We start from the raw sequence: 17,621 nt of genomic DNA on the forward strand, positions 1-17,621 counted from the left end.
CCTTGTCCATTGCTGTTCTGGTTAGTGTTTATTGGCTTATTTCACTGTAGAGCCTCTAGTCCTGCTCACTATACCTTATCCAACCTATTAGTTCCACCACCCACATGCAATGACATCTCCTGGTTTTAATGTTTCTAGAGACAATATCTCTCTCTTCATCACTCAATGCCTAGGTTTACCTCCACTGTATTCACATCCTACCATACCTTTGTCTGTACATTATACCTTGATGCTATTTTATCGCCCCAAGAAACCTCCTTTTACTCTCCGTTCCAGACGTTCTAGACGACCAATTCTTATTGCTTTTGGCCGCACCCTTATTCTACTCCTCCTCTGTTCCTCTGGCGATGTAGAGGTGAATCCAGGCCCTGCAGTGCCTGGCTCCACTCCTATTCCCCAGGCGCTCTCTTTTGACGACTTCTGTAACCGTTAATAGCCTTGGTTTCATGCATGTTAACATTAGAAGCCTCCTCCCTAAGTTTGTTCTATTCACTGCTTTATAGCACACTCTGCCAACCCGGATGTTCTAGCTGTGTCTGAATCCTGGCTTAGGAAGACCACCAAAAATTCTGAAATTTTAATTCCAAACTACAACATTTTCAGACAAGATAGAACTGCCAAAGGGGGCGGTGTTGCAATCTACTGCAAAGATAGCCTGTATAGTTCTGTCCTACTATCCAGGTCTGTACCCAAGCAATTTGAACTTCTACTTTTAAAAATCCACCTCTCTAAAAACAAGTCTCTCACCGTTGCCGCCTGCTATAGACCACCCTCTGCCCCCAGCTGTGCTCTGGACACCATATGTGAACTGATTGCCCCCCATCTATCTTCAGAGCTCGTGCTGCTAGGCGACCTAAACTGGAACATGCTTAACACCCCAGCCATCCTACAATCTAAACTTGATGCCCTCAACCTCACACAAATTATCAATGAACCTACCAGGTACCTCCCCAAAGCCTTAAACACGGGCACCCTCATAGATATCATCCTAACCAACTTGCCCTCTAAATACACCTCTGCTGTTTTCAACCAAGATCTCAGCGATCACTGCCTCATTGCCTGCATCCGTAATGGGTCAGCGGTCAAACAACCTCCACTCATCACTGTAAAACGCTCCCTGAAACACTTCAGCGAGCAGGCCTTTCTAATTGACCTGGCCGGGGTATCCTGGAAGGATATTGATCTCATCCCGTCATTAGAGGATGCCTGGATATTTTTTTTAAATGCCTTCCTAACCATCTTAAATAAACATGCCCCATTCAAGAAATTTAGAACCAGGAACAGATATAGCCCTTGGTTCTCCCCAGACCTGACTGCCCTTAACCAACACAAAAACATCCTATGGCGTTCTGCATTAGCATCGAACAGCCCCCGTGATATGCAGCTGTTCAGGGAAGCTAGAAACCATTATACACAGGCAGTTAGAAAAGCCAAGGCTAGCTTTTTCAAGCTGAAATTTGCTTCCTGCAACACTAACTCAAAAAAGTTCTGGGACACTGTAAATTCCATGGAGAATAAGAACACCTCCTCCCAGCTGCCCACTGCACTGAAGATAGGAAACACTGTCACCACTGATAAATCCACCATAATTGAGAATTTCAATAAGCATTTTTCTACGGCTGGCCATGCTTTCCACCTGGCTACTCCTACCCCGGTCAACAGCACTGCACCCCCCACAGCAACTCGCCCAAGCCTTCCCCATTTCTCCTTCTCCCAAATCCGTTCAGCTGATGTTCTGAATGAGCTGCAAAATCTGGACCCCTACAAATCAGCCGGGCTAGACAATCTGGACCCTTTCTTTCTAAAATTATCTGCCGAAATTGTTGCCACCCCTATTACTAGCCTGTTCAACCTCTCTTTCGTGTCGTCTGAGATTCCCAAAGATTGGAAAGCAGCTGCGGTCATCCCCCTCTTCAAAGGGGGACACTCTTGACCCAAACTGCTACAGACCTATATCTATCCTACCATGCCTTTCTAAGGTCTTCGAAAGCCAAGTCAACAAACAGATTACCGACCATTTCGAATCTCACCATACCTTCTCTGCTATGCAATCTGGTTTCAGAGCTGGTCATGGGTGCACCTCAGCCACGCTCAAGGTCCTAAATGATATCTTAACCGCCATCGATAAGAAACATTACTGTGCAGCCGTATTCATTGATCTGGCCAAGGCTTTCGACTCTGTCAATCACCACATCCTCATCGGCAGACTCAACAGCCTTGGTTTCTCAAATGATTGCCTCGCCTGGTTCGCCAACTACTTATCTGATAGAGTTCAGTGTGTCAAATCGGAGGGTCTGCTGTCCGGACCTCTGGCAGTCTCTATGGGGGTGCCACAGGGTTCAATTCTTGGACCGACTCTCTTTTCTGTATACATCAATGAGGTCGCTCTTGCTGCTGGTGAGTCTCTGATCCACCTCTACGCAGACGACACCATTCTGTATACTTCTGGCCCTTCTTTGGAGACTGTGTTAACAACCCTCCAGGCAAGCTTCAATGCCATACAACTCTCCTTCCGTGGTCTCCAATTGCTCTTAAATACAAGTAAAACTAAATGCATGCTCTTCAACCGATTGCTACCTGCATCTACCCGCCTGTCCAACATCACTACTCTGGACGGCTCTGACTTAGAATACGTGGACAACTACAAATACTTAGGTGTCTGGTTAGACTGTAAACTCTCCTTCCAGACCCATATCAAACATCTCCAATCCAAAGTTAAATCTAGAATTGGCTTCCTATTTCGCAACAAAGCATCCTTCACTCATGCTGCCAAACATACCCTTGTAAAACTGACCATCCTACCAATCCTCGACTTTGGCGATGTCATTTACAAAATAGCCTCCAATACCCTACTCAACAAATTGGATGCAGTCTATCACAGTGCAATCCGTTTTGTCACCAAAGCCCCATTTACTACCCACCATTGCGACCTGTACGCTCTCGTTGGCTGGCCCTCGCTTCATACTCGTCGCCAAACCCACTGGCTCCATGTCATCTACAAGACCCTGCTAGGTAAAGTCCCCCCTTATCTCAGCTCGCTGGTCACCATAGCATCTCCCACCTGTAGTACACGCTCCAGCAGGTATATCTCTCTAGTCACCCCCAAAACCAATTCTTTCTTTGGCCGCCTCTCCTTCCAGTTCTCTGCTGCCAATGACTGGAACGAACTACAAAAATCTCTGAAACTGGAAACACTTATCTCCCTCACTAGCTGTAAGCACCAACTGTCAGAGCAGCTCACAGATTACTGCACCTGTACATAGCCCACCTATAATTTAACCCGAACAACTACCTCTTTCCCTACTGTATTCAATTTATTTATTTTGCTCCTTTGCACCCAATTATTTTTATTTCTACTTTGCACATTATTCCATTGCAAATCTACCATTCCAGTGTTTTACTTGCTATATTGTATTTACTTTGCCACCATGGCCTTTTTTTGCCTTTACCTCCCTTATCTCACCTCATTTGCTCACATCATATATAGACTTGTTTATACTGTATTATTGACTGTATGTTTGTTTTACTTCATGTGTAACTCTGTGTCGTTGTATGTGTTGAACTGCTTTACTTTATCTTGGCCAGGTCGCAATTGTAAATGAGAACTTGTTCTCAACTAAAGGTGAAATAAAAAATAAAATAAATAAAAAAGATCAGGTGTGCGTGTGGTCTCAATTTAATAGAGTAGGCTATAGCTTATGCATGGGCGGAGAAGAACGGGGCAGTTATCTTTCCAAGGAAATATACTTCCTAAATATATGATTAGCCTATAAATTACGACATTGCCTAGAAACAAATATTAATCACCCATATGTCGCCCTCTGAAATCTTCCCACTCCTAAAATGGTAGACTATAAAATAGCTCAAGAGAAACTCTGATCTCTTCAAACTACATCTAGCATATTTGTTTATTTAACTAGGCAAGTCAGTTAAGAACAAGTTCTTATTTACAATCACGGCCTAAATTGGCTGGTATAGCCCAGTAATATAGAAAGGGCCACGTGAGAATCTATGGTAATTCAACCAGTGGCGTGTATTCACAGATTAAGGGAAACCAGGATTCCCCAAATATTTGACGACTAAAAACATTAAAATATTCTCATCTCTCCCTGTGTGTTCATAATTTCCGTCAATTCACAAGCGGCTGAATCTCACCGGAAGAATCATACAAGCGAGGGAAACAGCTCCACTCGGTCTCAGTATTTGTAGCCATGTATCTCATGCTGTCTGGACCGAAAGAGTATAACACGTTGCCGCCGTAGCATTTGAATGATTGATAACAGCAAGAATTAGGCCTCCCTTGATAAAAAAAAAAATAATATAATAATTAGCCAATCAGCGTTGAGCTGAGTTCAACTGTGGGTTGTCCTCGTGCAGTAAAACGTCAAGGATGACCCGTTTGGATTTGGCTTCACACGAATCAAATCACTTCCTATGCAAAACTGTGTTTCTGGTCTGCTTGTGTTGATATCCTGCAGTAGCTAGTTTACTAACTCATCATTTCCCAAACCATAGAAGGCCATGGTGATTTGGACTTGTGGTTTTGACTTAATTCTCTGTTCAGGCCAATGACAATTCTGATCTAACCATAAATGTATATGATGTGCCACTGGCCTGAGGCTGGAAGTGAAATATGTAGTCTAATAGGCTCACGTTAGCTAGCCAGCCAATTTAGCTGGTTCATTGTTTCCCATGTAAGGAAGTTAAACTAACTAGTGTAACGGATGTGAAATAGCTAGAAATAGTTAGCGTTTCAATCGGTGACGTCACTTGCTCGGACCTTGAAGTAGTGGTTCCACTTGCTATGCAAGGGCCGCGGCTTTTGTGGAGCGATGGGTAAACGATGCTTCGTGGGTGACTGTTAATGTGTGCAGAGGGTCCCTGGTTCGCGCCCGGGCGAGGGGACGGTCTAAAGTTATACTGTTACACTAGCTAAAATGCTTACTAGCCTTTGACAACAAAACTTTGACAGGGCCATAGACCGTCTTGCCAACATGAAAGAGGATGACATTGGCATTCAACTAGCCTACAAGTAGGGTAAAGTCAACATTTTTGTTTTAATTGCGCACACACACACAGAAATCAGTACCATGGACAAACAAATGATACTTATCAACATCGACTGGAATAGATTGTTTTTGGTATCTGTTTTCCGTATATTAAACTAAGCATATATAGCCTTGTTGATTTGACGTTTTATAAATGTTTAAGTTGAAATGTTCCTGAAATAGCAGAGGCAGTGCTCCTGTTGTTTTTGTGCTGACTTGCAGTAACTCGTTCTAAATCAGTAGTTGTTTAGTAAACTGTTGAAAATATTAACTTGCTTGACCATGTTGCAGGTAAGTTTGTTTCATGCAATATTTGCTTTGTGGACTTCAGACAGACGTTGCTGTTTGGTTTTGTGATGAAATAAATGTGGTTTATTCCACCACTGTGTGACTTGTCTTTTTGTCGTCACGACCTTATTGTATATCATGGTGGTGTGTGAGTGAATGGGTTATAGAGAAAACACAATTACTACAATATAGGTTGTAATATGGCTTTAACTAGCTTGGCTTTGCTTCCTCAGTGATTTTACCCACACGCCACGACTGAACAAACCTACTGCCTATAAGGCGCAAAATTGATGGGACCATGGCTGGCAAGTGAGCTGAGTCACATATGCCTAAAATAACATTGCAGGCCTGCAGTTCGGTTTGGGACCAGTTCTTGCAGTTGGGAGTGGAAGTCAGACAGAAAGCCAGCAGGTACAGGCGGGATGAAGAAATCAGTCCTGCGCAGACCTCTACAACACCCAATGTGACCAAGGAAAAGATGGTCAACATGTCTAAACATGACAGTCAGTCTCAAGACAGGCAGGATATGATCTTTCGGTATTCTACTCCAACCGAATAAAACAAAGCAATAACAACACGTATGCCACTGTTCTGTGAGGTGGAAGTTTGATCAAACGGCCACAACCAAGATGTTGCCACTCACTCTAATCCCCCCTTCCCAGCCTACTATGGCACCTGTCTCAGCCTGGCGATGTAACATTCTGGGCAGACAACCTGGATGCAACGTTGCTGCTTAGTGGAGTGAAAGGGTGCAGAAGTCATACATAGGACAGGCCAAATAGCACCATATGTTGACATTAACGTTATATTTTGTAACATCCACAGTGACATATTAGTGAGAAAGAAAATTACCTCCGTAAAGGCTGATCATGTGTTTATACAGTATTAGCTACACATTATTGATCATGTTCCTACCAAGTTGTGAAATAGCAACACTGCAGACCAGTTGTGAGACTCCAAATACTTAAAATGTCTTTTTGTATTTTATACACATATATTTTTTTACAGATCTGCTAATTTCTCTTCGCTCTCTCTCACATTCCTCCATGATCTGGGAATACAGGGATCGGCACTGCTTCTACTCAGAGAGCAGACTGGTGAGCAGGAAGCCCCAGTGAACTTTGACCTCACTGTGGAGGTAGAGACAGATCTGGTACGCATGCATTGCACTCACAGAACATCTGTATAGCATGGCAGAATGTAACACTCAGAATTGGTGTAGCTCTGTTGATGCACCCTAGTCTGTCATACAGGTCTGCCCATGAGGTGATATGGAGGGAGGAGTGGGAATGTGGTTGAATACTCAATCAACAGAGCATTATCTTTTCTATATGACATACTTTTTGTACCCAGAACCTGGAAAATGGCTATACTACACTGAACAAAAATAAACTAAACATGTGCTGGTGACAGCCACTAAAATTAGCAGTTTTGTCACAAAACGCCACAGATGTCTCAAGTTGAGGGAGCGTGAAATTGGCATGCCAACTGCAGGAATGTCCACCAGAGCGTTTGCCTGAGTGAGTAATGTTAATTTCTCTACCAAAAGCCAACTCCAACGTGATTTTAGGGAATTTGGTAGTACATTCAACCGGCCTCACAACTGCAGTGCCCCATGGTGGCTGTGGGGTAATTGCATGGACAGGCATAAGCTAAGGACAACGAACACGATTGCATTTTATTGATGGCAATTTGAACGCAGAGATACGGTGACGAGATCCTGGCCCCATTGTTGTGCCATTCATCTGCCGCCATAACGCACAGCCCCAGGTCGCAAGGACTTGTACATGTGAAAATCCATAGCTTAGTGCCTAATGAAATTTTCAGTTTACATTCTTATATGAACTATAACAGAGTAAAATCTTAGAAAAATATTGTTGCATGTTGCAGTTATATTTTTGTTCAGTGTACTTTTGAACTTAGTATTCAATGTTGACATGGGCAGGATACAGATAATCACACCCAGTGTGTGAGCGAGGGGAATACATGTGTAATCATCCCATTAGTATCCAGACATGGATACTATGTTTGGGGTTTTAGGCTGGGTTTCAATATAGCACTTTGTGACATCTGCAGATGTAAAAAAAAAACAAGAAGCTATAAATAAGTGTGATTGATTGGAGTGTGAGTAGCTCTCAATTGCATACTCCTGGTCTCAAAACACTATTGGATGAGAAAGCCAGAGGTACCACCCCTCTGACCTTTCTCTCATGGGTTTTGAGGAGAGGAGTACACAATTAAGATTTTCCTGTGTGTATAATACAGGTTTTCAGCAACCATCATGCCCTGCATACAGGCAGGTATCAACTCGCATCAAGGGCCCTACTTTACACATGCATGGTGAACAAGAACTCCCTCAATGGGAGAGATGAGGCAAGAGGGTGTGGGTGAGTTTACTGCACAGAGTGGACACAACAGCCTAACTGGAGCTACACCATAGACCTAGATACAGGATCTTTGCCTCATGTCAGTGCCGAGCAAGTAAACTCACCCACACCATCATTTCTCCCGTTGGAAGGAGTTATTGTTTGTAACAGGTTTAGCTGATTGAGGGGACTGTGGAAGGAGAGCGAGCATAAAAGGTGCTTTTGGATAGTTTCAATTTGGTTTCCTAGGCCCACTGAATCACCCATGAGGATACACACACCCAGGTACACGAGTCAGGAAGTCTGGACTCCCAAACTGCAACCCTGCTATGGACAATTCTGCTTGAAAATAACCCTCCAGTTTTATCAGGAGAAAATGGAAAGTCAGCTCCAGTAACAGCAGATGGATGTAACCTCAATTTAGCCCAACATTTGAGCTGAAGTACATCGGTTTCTTTGTTAAATTAATTCATACGAATGTGGCCTAGTTGATCTTTGCCTGTTGGGCCTCAAAAGACACAATCTGAAAGACTTCCTGCTGTTCAAATGGTTTCAAAGATGTGATATACAATGACTTCGAAAGTATTGAGACACCTTGACTTCACATTTTGTTACAGTCTTATTCTAAAATGGATTAAAAACAAATTCAGATATTCACTAATTTAAAATATACTTATGCAAATGTTTGGAGTTTTCAAACCCTTTACTCAGTACTTTGTTGAAGCACATTTGGCAGCGACTATAGAATTGTGTGACGCTACAAGCTTGGCACATCTGTATTTGGGGAGATTCTTCCATTCTTCTCTGCTAATCCTCTCATGCTCAGTCAGGTTGGATTGGGAGTGTTACTGTTCAGCTATTTTTAGGTCTCTCCAGAGATGTCCAATCAGGTTCAAGTCCCAGGTCTGGCTGGGCCACTCAAGGACATTGAGACTTGTTGCCACTGCTGCATTGTCTTGGCTGTATACTTAGGGTCGTTGTCTCATTGGAAAGTGAACCTTCACACTAGGGTGAGGTCCAGAGTGCTCTGGAACAGGTTTTCATCAAGAATCTCTGTACTTGGCTCTGTTTATCGATCCATTAATCCTGACTAGTCTCCCAGTGCCTGCCGAATAAAAACACACCCACAGTACGATGCTGTCACCACCATGCTTCATCATAGGGATGGTGCCAGGGTTTCTCCAGACGTGACGCTTAACATTCAGGCCAAATAGTTCAATCCTGGTTTCATCAGACGAGAGAATGAGGTCTCTCATGGTCTGAGTCCTTTAGGTGTCTTTTGGCAAACTCAAAGTGGGCTATCATGTGCCGTTTACTGAGGAGTGGCTTCCATATGGCCACTAACATAAAGGCCTGATTGGTGGAGTGTTGCAGAGATGGTTGTCCTTCTGGAAGGTTCTCCCATCTCCAAAGAGGAACTCTGGAGCTCTGTCAGAGTAACCGTCGGGTTCCTGGTCACCTCCCTGACCAAGGCCCTTCTCCCCCGATGCTCAGTTTGTCCACCCAGCCAGCTCTAGGAAGAGTCTTGGTGGTTTCAAACTTGTTCCATTTAAGAATGATGGAGGCCACTGTGTTCTTGGGATCTTCAATGCTGCAGACATTTGTTGGTACCCTTCCCCAGATCTGTGCCAACACAATCCTGTCTCAGAGCTCTATGGACAATTCCTTCGACCTTATAGCTTGGTTTTTGCTCTGAAATTCCCTGTCCACTGTGGCACCTTATATAGACAGGTGTGTGCCTTTCCAAGTCATGTCCAATCAATTGAATTTACCACAGTGGACTCCAATCAAGTTGTAGAAACATCAAGGATAAATCAATAAGCTCAAATGCAAAGCTTATAGCAAAAGGTCTGAATACATAGAGTTGAAGTTGGAAGTTTACATTCACTTAGGTTGGAGTCATTAAAACTTGTTTTTCAACCACTCCACAAATGTCTTGTTTACAAAGTATAGTTTTGGCAAGTCGGTTAGGACATCCACTTTGTGCATGACAAAAGCAATTTTGCCAACAGTTATTTACAGACAGATTATTTCACTGTATCACAATTCCAGTGGGTCAGAATTTTACATGCACTAAGTTGACTGTGCCTTTCAACAGCTTGGAAAACTCCAGAAAATGATGTCATGGCTTTAGAAGCTTTGATAGACTAATTGACATCATTTGAGTCAATTGGAGGAGTACCCGTGGATGTATTTCAAGGCCTACCTTCAAAGTGCCTCTTGCTTGACATCATGGGAAAATCAAAAGAAATCAGACAAGACGTCAATTTTAAAAAAAATTTTTTTTTTTTTTTTTAAATACCTTCACAAGTCTGGTTCATCCTTGGGAGCAATTTCCAAATGCCTGAAGGTACCACGTTCATCTGTACAAAAAAAATAGTAAGAAATACCATGGGACCACGCAGCCTTCATACCGCTCAGGAAGGAGACCTGTTCTGTCTCCTAGATATGAATGTACTTTGAGATGAATGTGCGAAAAGTACAAATCAATCCCAGAACAACAGCAAAGGACCTTGTGAAGATGTAGGAAACGGGTACAAAAGTATCTAAAACAAGTCCTATAACGACATAACCTGAAAGGCCGCTCAGCAAGGAAGAAGCCACTGTTTCAAAACCGCCATAAAAAAGCCAGATTATATGGTTTGCAACTGCACATGGGGACAAAGATCGTACTTTTTGAAGAAATGTCCTCTGGTCTGATAAAACAAAAATAGAACTGTTTGGCCATAATGACCGTCATTATGTTTGGAGGAAAAAGGGGGAGGCTTGCAAGCTGAAGAACACCATCCCAGCCATGAAGCACAGGGGTGGCAGCATCATGTTGTGGGGGTGCTTTGCTGCACTTCACAAAATAGATGGCATCATGAGGAAAAAAATTGTGTATATATTGAAGCAACATCTCAAGACATCAGTCAGGAAGTTAAAGCTTGGTCGCAAATGGGTCTTCCAAATGGACAATGACCCCAAGCATACTTCCAAAGTTGTGACAAAATGGCTTAAGGACAACAAAGTCAAGGTATTGGAGTAGCCATCTCAAAGCCCTGACTTCAATCCTATAGAAACATTTTGGGCAGAACTGAAAAAGCGTGTGCGAGCAAGGAGGCCTACAAACCTGACTCAGTTACACAAGCTCTGTCAAGAGGAATGGGCCAAAATTCACCCAACTTATTGTCGGAAGCTTGTGGAAGGCCACCCAAAACATTCGACCCAAGTGTAACAATTTAAAGGCAATGCTATCAAATTCTAATTGAGTGTATGTAAACTTCTGACCCACTAGGAATGTGATGAAATAAATCACTACTATTATTCTAACATTTCTCATTCTTAAAATAAAGTGGTGATCCTAACTGACCTAAGACAGGGAATTTTTACTAAGATTAAAAAGTCAGGAATTGTGAAAAACTGAGTTTAAAATGTACTTGTCTTAGGTATATGTAAACATCCGACTTCAAATGTGTGTGTGTATATACACTGCTCAAAAAAATAAAGGGAACACTTCAACAACAAAGCAGGTTCACACTGAGCACGTGACAGAGTCTGGAGACACCGTGGAGAACGTTCTGCTGCCTGCAACATCCTTCAGCATGACCGGTTTGGCGATGGGTCAGTCATGGTGTGGTATAACATTCATGTCATTCTTGTGGACCATGAGTCCTTATAGCCACAGCTCTATTGGAGTGCTTGCATTTCCCCAGTCCTCAGAATTAGGCCTACACCAAATTTAGTGGTGGAGCTGCTGTTGGGATGCAATACAAAATCAGCATTGTGGTTTTAAGTGTAGGCATTGCAGCATTCTCAAGAATCTAAGAATACAGTCCATAATAGAGAGAAGAGAAGAAGCTGGTGGCTGATATACATATGGTAATATTACTGATGTGAATCAGAGGAGTCTGGTGGGAGGAGCTATTAGGAGGACGGGCTTTGTGTAAAGGCTGGAGTGCAATACATGGAACTGTGTCAAACATGTGGTTTCCATATGGTTGATACGGTTACATTTATTCCATTCCAGCCATTACAATGAGCCCGTCCTCCTATCGCTCGTCCCATCAGCCTCTGGTGGGAATAGGCTATTCAAATTCTCTCGTGGTAAAAATACAGGTCCATATCTTATCGCCACAATGCACCACTTGACATTTCTAAAATACAAAAATTGCTACTGCCCACACTGTTCTCCCAAACATGGTACTTTCCCTAAATTCTCATTTAACCAAGAGTAGACAATATTATGTTGACAGGGAGTTATGAAAAGCTATGTAGCAATGAGTCACGCAAGATACTCAGAATCACAGCAGCTTCAGCTGTCATTTACCCGACTGTTCCCGAAAAGTAATAGCCATATAAGTAACTACTGATCTAATGCGTAAAGGGGTTACTCATATGCAGCGAACGGGTGAGTTGGCAGTCCTGTCACAGGTTAAAACTTCTTATGGCTGCAGGGGCAGTATTGAGTAGCTTGGATGAAAGGTGCCCAGAGTAAATGGCCTGCTCCTCAGTCCCAGTTGCAAATATATGCATATTATTAGTATTGGATAGAAAACACTGAAGTTTCTAAAACTGTTTGAAGGATGTATGTCAGTATAACAGAACTCATACGGCAGGCAAAAACCCGAGAAGAAATCCAAACAGGAAGTGGGAAATCTGAGGTTGGTCAATTTAACCCAGCCCCTATTGAATACACAGTGGGATATTGGTTTTGTTGCACTTCCACTAGATGTCAACCGTCTTTAGAACCTTGTATGAGGATTCTACTGTGAAGTGGGGGCTCATAAGGGCTGTTTGAGCCAGGTGTCTGGCAGATTGCCACAGGCTCTGAGGCGCGGTCACGAGAGAGTTAGCTCTCGTTCCATTGCTTTTCTACAGACATACAGACATAGGTTGGAATATTATTGAAGTTTGATGTTAAAAACATTCTAAAGATTGATGTATGGAATCATTTGACATGTTTCTATGGACAGTAACGGAACTTTGTGACATTTCGTCTGCAACTAGGGAACGCACTTCATGACTTTGGATTTGTTTACAAAACGTGCTATCAAAAGTAGCTCTTTGGACATAAATGATGGACATTATCAAACACTTAATGTGGAACTGTGATTCCTGGGAGTGCATTCTGATGAAGATCAAAGGTAAGTGAATATTTATAATGCTATTAATGACTAATGTTGACTACCCAATATTGCGGATATCTTTTTGGCTGTACTCAGATTATTGCATGGTTTGCTTTTTCCGTAAAGCTTTTTTGAAATCTGACAGCGATTGCATTAAGGAGAAGTGTATGTATATTTCCATGTCTAACAATTGTATTTTCATCGACATTTATAATGAGTATTTCTGTAAAATGATGTGGCTCTCTGCAATATCACCGGAAGTTTTTGGAACTAGTGAACATAACACGGCAATGTATACTGAGATTTTTTTTTACATGCACTCTATCGAACAAAACATACATGTATTGTGTAACATGAAGTCCTATGAGTGTCAACTGATGAAGATCAAAGGTTAGTGATGAATTTTATCTCTGTGCTTTTTGTGACTACACTCTTTGGCTGGAAAAATGGCTGTGTTTTTCTGTGGCTTGGCTCTGACCTATCATAATCGTTTGTGGTGCTTTCGCTGTAAAGCCTATTTGAAAATCAGACACTGGTGGGATTAACAAGATTACCTTTAAAATGGTATAAGATGCATGTATGTTTGAGACAAAAGAGATTTCTGTTTTGAATTTGGCACTCTGCACTTTCACTGGCTGTTGTCATATCAATCCCTTTAACGGGATTGCAGCCCTAAGAAGTTTTAAGATCTGGGGAACAGTACCAAAAAAGTTGCAAAGATCTGGGGAACAGTACCAAAAAAATAGTCTGCAGCATTGAAGGTCACCAAGAACAAAGTGGCCTACAACATTCTTAAATGGAAGTTTGAAACAACCAAGACTCATTAAATAGCAATCGGGGGAGAAGGGCTTTCATCAGGGAGGTGATCAAGAAACTGATGGTCACTGACAGAGGTCCAGAGTTCCTCTGTGGAGATGGGAGAACATTCCAGAAGGACAACCATCTGTTCAGTACTCCACCAATCAGGCCTTTATGTTTGAGTGGCCAGATGGAAGCAACGCAGTAAAAGGCACATGACAGGCTGCTTGGAGTTTGCCAAAAAGCACCTAAAGGACTCTGACCATGAGAAACAAGATTCTGTGGTCTGATGAAACCAAGATTGAACTCTTTGGCCTGAATGCCAAGCACCACGTCTGGAGGAAACCTGGCACCATCCCTACGGTGAAGCATGGTGGTGGCAGCATCATGCCGTGGGGATGTTTTTCAGCAGCAGGGACAAGTCAGGATTGAGGGAAACATGAAACGGAGCAAAGTACTGATGAAAACCTGCTACAGAGCACTCAGACTGGGGCAAAAGTGCACCTTCCAACAGGACAACAACTCTAAGTACACAGCCAAGACAACACAGGAGTGGCTTCGAGACAAATCTCTGAATGTCCTCGAGTGGCCCAGCCAGAGCCCAGACTTGAACCTGATCGAACATCTCTGGCGAGACAGAAATATAGCTGAGCAGCGATGCTCCCCATCCAACCTGACAGAGCTTGAGAGGATCTGCAGAGAAGAATGGGAGAAACTCTCCAAACACATGTGCGTCAAGCTTGTAGCATCAAACCCAGGCTGTAATCGCTGTCAAAGATGCTTCAACAAAGTACTGAGTAAAGGGCCTGAATACTTAATTAAATGTGATATTTACATTTATTTTTAATACATTTGCTAGAATTTCTCAAATCCGGTTTCTGCTGTCAGTAATGGGTATTGTGTAATTTGATGAGGGGGGGGACAATTCAATCCATTTTAGAATAAGGCTGTAACGTATTAAAATGCGTAAACGGGGGTCTGAATACTTTCGGAAGAAAACAAGTCGGTGTTCAATGCATTATTTATCAGCAGGCCTTGTTGATCCTCATGTTCAGCACTTTGTAATTTATAAGCATTTTCCTCTTGGAACACTGCTCAGAGGGCAATGTGGCTCCCAATCAGCCAGTTGAAAGTGGGAACCCCTGGCACTGTATGAATGAACTTAGAAATAGTGTTGCCGGCAAAACAGGACTGTATGTATCAAGTGATTACACTCACTGTACTATACAGACTTGCCTACTATATGAGAATCTGATGACACTTGAAGCAATTGTGTATGGTCTTAAACCAAAAGGAGTCTATAACATAAAACTTACATTTACAGGTAGGTATACATAACGTATACAAGGGAGACCTGTTCAGCATGAACTTCCTACAGACAGTAGCTATTGGTCTTGCAGTTGAGGTACAAGTTATTCCGAAAGGGGATCAGGTGATATTGAAAGGGTTGTTGAAATCAATACTTTGATTCCACCACACCAGTCTTAACCAATGATGACGGTTTGTGTCCACAGTAACCCCTGCATTCATAACCATTCCCAGTTTCAACCACGACTTTGATCCAAAGAAAAGCATTCCAGGCTTGTTGTGTAGCATCTTACCTGTATAGCCTGCAACCCAGCCCCACTGTGACACCATTGCCAACATCCATTTGAACATTATTCCTTCAATGAGCCAGAAAGTACGGCTGTCCATTACTCTGAGGGGTTGAAGAAGAATGCAGTAGAGGCAATAGGAAGGGATTGCTACACAGTTATTAATGAAGACAAAGATGAAACGAAGGAAGGAGTTCAGGAGTACCCAGCCCAGGTTGCGGGCACCTTCTAGAAGTTGTGCCATACTGATGCACACTGCCTGTGAAAACAGGGAGAAAACCAGTTAGCTAGCAATTATTTATGAGTGGTACAAACTTGAAAAATATGACTAACCAGAAAACATGGCTAACGTTAGCTAAGAAAAGCATGCCGATATGTAACTAGCTAACGTTAGTTGGCTAGCTACAAATATTGTTCGGCCGTGCATGCATGACAACCTAACAACAAACGTTAGCTAACTAACTACCTGAAAATGGAGGCAACCTTTCTAGAGACTAACGTTGGGCTCGGTTATCCATGTTATAGTTTCAATGTGCTTTATAGTTACAATAGATGCTGCCAGCTAGCTAATATCATTGAGCAAGACTCCGGGTTTAAATCATGTCTCCACATCTTGCAAGTCCAGTACAACGTGGAGGTCATGGAATGAACAGACCCACAACAGTTGACTTTGTCCAGCAGTAGATCCCATACCAACTGACTTAGCTGGCTAGACATTCAGCGAATTCTTAGAAATATAAAGCTATTAGCTGTGTTGTTATCTTCAACCAGGGAATTGTCAACTACTAGTTAATGTTAAGCCAATCAAATGATGCTCTGACTGAAACAGACGTACAACGTCTAGCTACCGGCTGTTAACATTAGTTGCTAAGCTGGCTAACGTTAGCCGGTAGCTTACTTTAGCGGTATAACGGATTTAAGTGCTGGACAGACGCTGTTCTTAGCTGGCTGGCTAACTAATAAGCCACCACCAACATAATTTCCATCTTCAATATCGACACAGTCAAGTTTGAGGGTTATGCTAGCTGCCATTCTCATTGATTTTGTAAGGTGTTTGTACAAAGTCCGATATTTAAAATTCTGCATCAATGTCTTATTAGCTGGCTAACTAGTCTTGTGTGGTTAGCTAATCCTGGCTATCTAGCCAATTTAGTTACTAGTTAAACACAAGGGCGATAAAATCTAAATCACTATCAGACGTTCCAGCAAATGGCTAGTTAACATCAATGTTCTTATTACTTGATCTTCTTACTGTAACTCACCCAATCTTAGTAACGTTAGCTACTGTCCCCCCGTCCAAATGTCGCTGCCGGACGATAAAACAGAACGCTGGCTTAGCATGGATGAATACCAAGTCACATGTATTTAGTTAACATGTTAGATCCTTAATCATTGAGGTATGTATCAAAATGGTATATATCCCATTCACACAACGTTACTAAACGTCCACACTCCCGTCACGGCTAGCTAGCCGCTAAATACTATCCATGTAGCTAGTTAGCCACTCATTTAGCGTCGCTGGGTGCATCTCAATCAATGGCACTCGAATAATTCCATCGATGCAACATCGGTTAGCTAGTACTTTGGCTAGCTAGACATTTCTATCTACATCTCTTGCGTCTACTTTAATCCAATTGCAACAATCCCTTTCTGGAAGAGCCATATAACACGCCGTTGTTTTAGTGCAAATGCTGCAGCGTTTCAGTTTGCACATCGGGTGATATTTAACATTCTGCTCCGCTAGTTTCACCGACCCGTTCGATTATCGCTAGCTACTTATGGAGCGGCCACCAGAAGAGAATATCATTTATGACGACGCTGAGAAAACGTGGATCTGCGCAAGCTCTGCCTGACAAACAGCATCAAACGCTTTAGAGACAGAGATGATTAACCATTCGCCTGGTTGCCGTCTCTGTTCAGCTATTACATTCCACTCCTTGCCTCTCCTGTCATTTGCAAATGCACCCCACCGGCAAATGACAGGAAATCTTTAATGATAGAATGTTGATATTTTATGAAATCATAGGATTTGATCCTGATTCGATAACCCTCACAGCTATCATCCAATCAAAATGTGTATGCAAATTAGACTGATTGGAAACATTTTAACATTTGGGTCATGGAGAGCCCATTAAATGACATTATTCTGACTCCGTATCTATGAATTGGGCATTCTGACGTAATACATTTAATCGTAAACGAAAACAGATCTGTCCTCCGCGCGCCCATTGCGTTCAAACTTTCCCGCCAGTTCATTGTGAACGCTGTAGCATATTTTAAATCCAGAAAGCAAGAAGAGCAAGGTGCATTTGAACCTTGCCATTGCCGAAGATCCAGTCACTCGCTCTGGCAAATGTATTTATTTAATTTAACTAGGCAAGCCAGTTAAGAACATATTCTTATTTACAATGACGGCCT

General features: G+C 42.5%; 1 protein-coding gene across 1 annotated transcript in view; it reads right to left on the bottom strand.

Moving 5' to 3' along the window:
• Positions 1-17,156, bottom strand: part of LOC112237258 (acyl-CoA:lysophosphatidylglycerol acyltransferase 1-like) — a 101,075-nt gene extending 83,919 nt beyond the window's left edge. Inside the window, exons 1-2 of the mRNA XM_042300619.1 lie at positions 16,466-17,156; positions 15,210-15,462 (exon numbers count right to left, since the gene is read on the bottom strand). Coding sequence (XP_042156553.1) covers positions 15,210-15,447 — 238 coding nt within the window. The 5' untranslated portion in view covers positions 15,448-15,462; positions 16,466-17,156. The remainder of the gene's footprint in view (positions 1-15,209; positions 15,463-16,465) is intronic.
• Between the last annotated feature and the right edge of the window lie 465 nt (positions 17,157-17,621).

The sequence above is a fragment of the Oncorhynchus tshawytscha genome, linkage group LG18, assembly GCF_018296145.1.
Source record: "Oncorhynchus tshawytscha isolate Ot180627B linkage group LG18, Otsh_v2.0, whole genome shotgun sequence".
Lineage (NCBI taxonomy): Eukaryota > Metazoa > Chordata > Actinopteri > Salmoniformes > Salmonidae > Oncorhynchus > Oncorhynchus tshawytscha.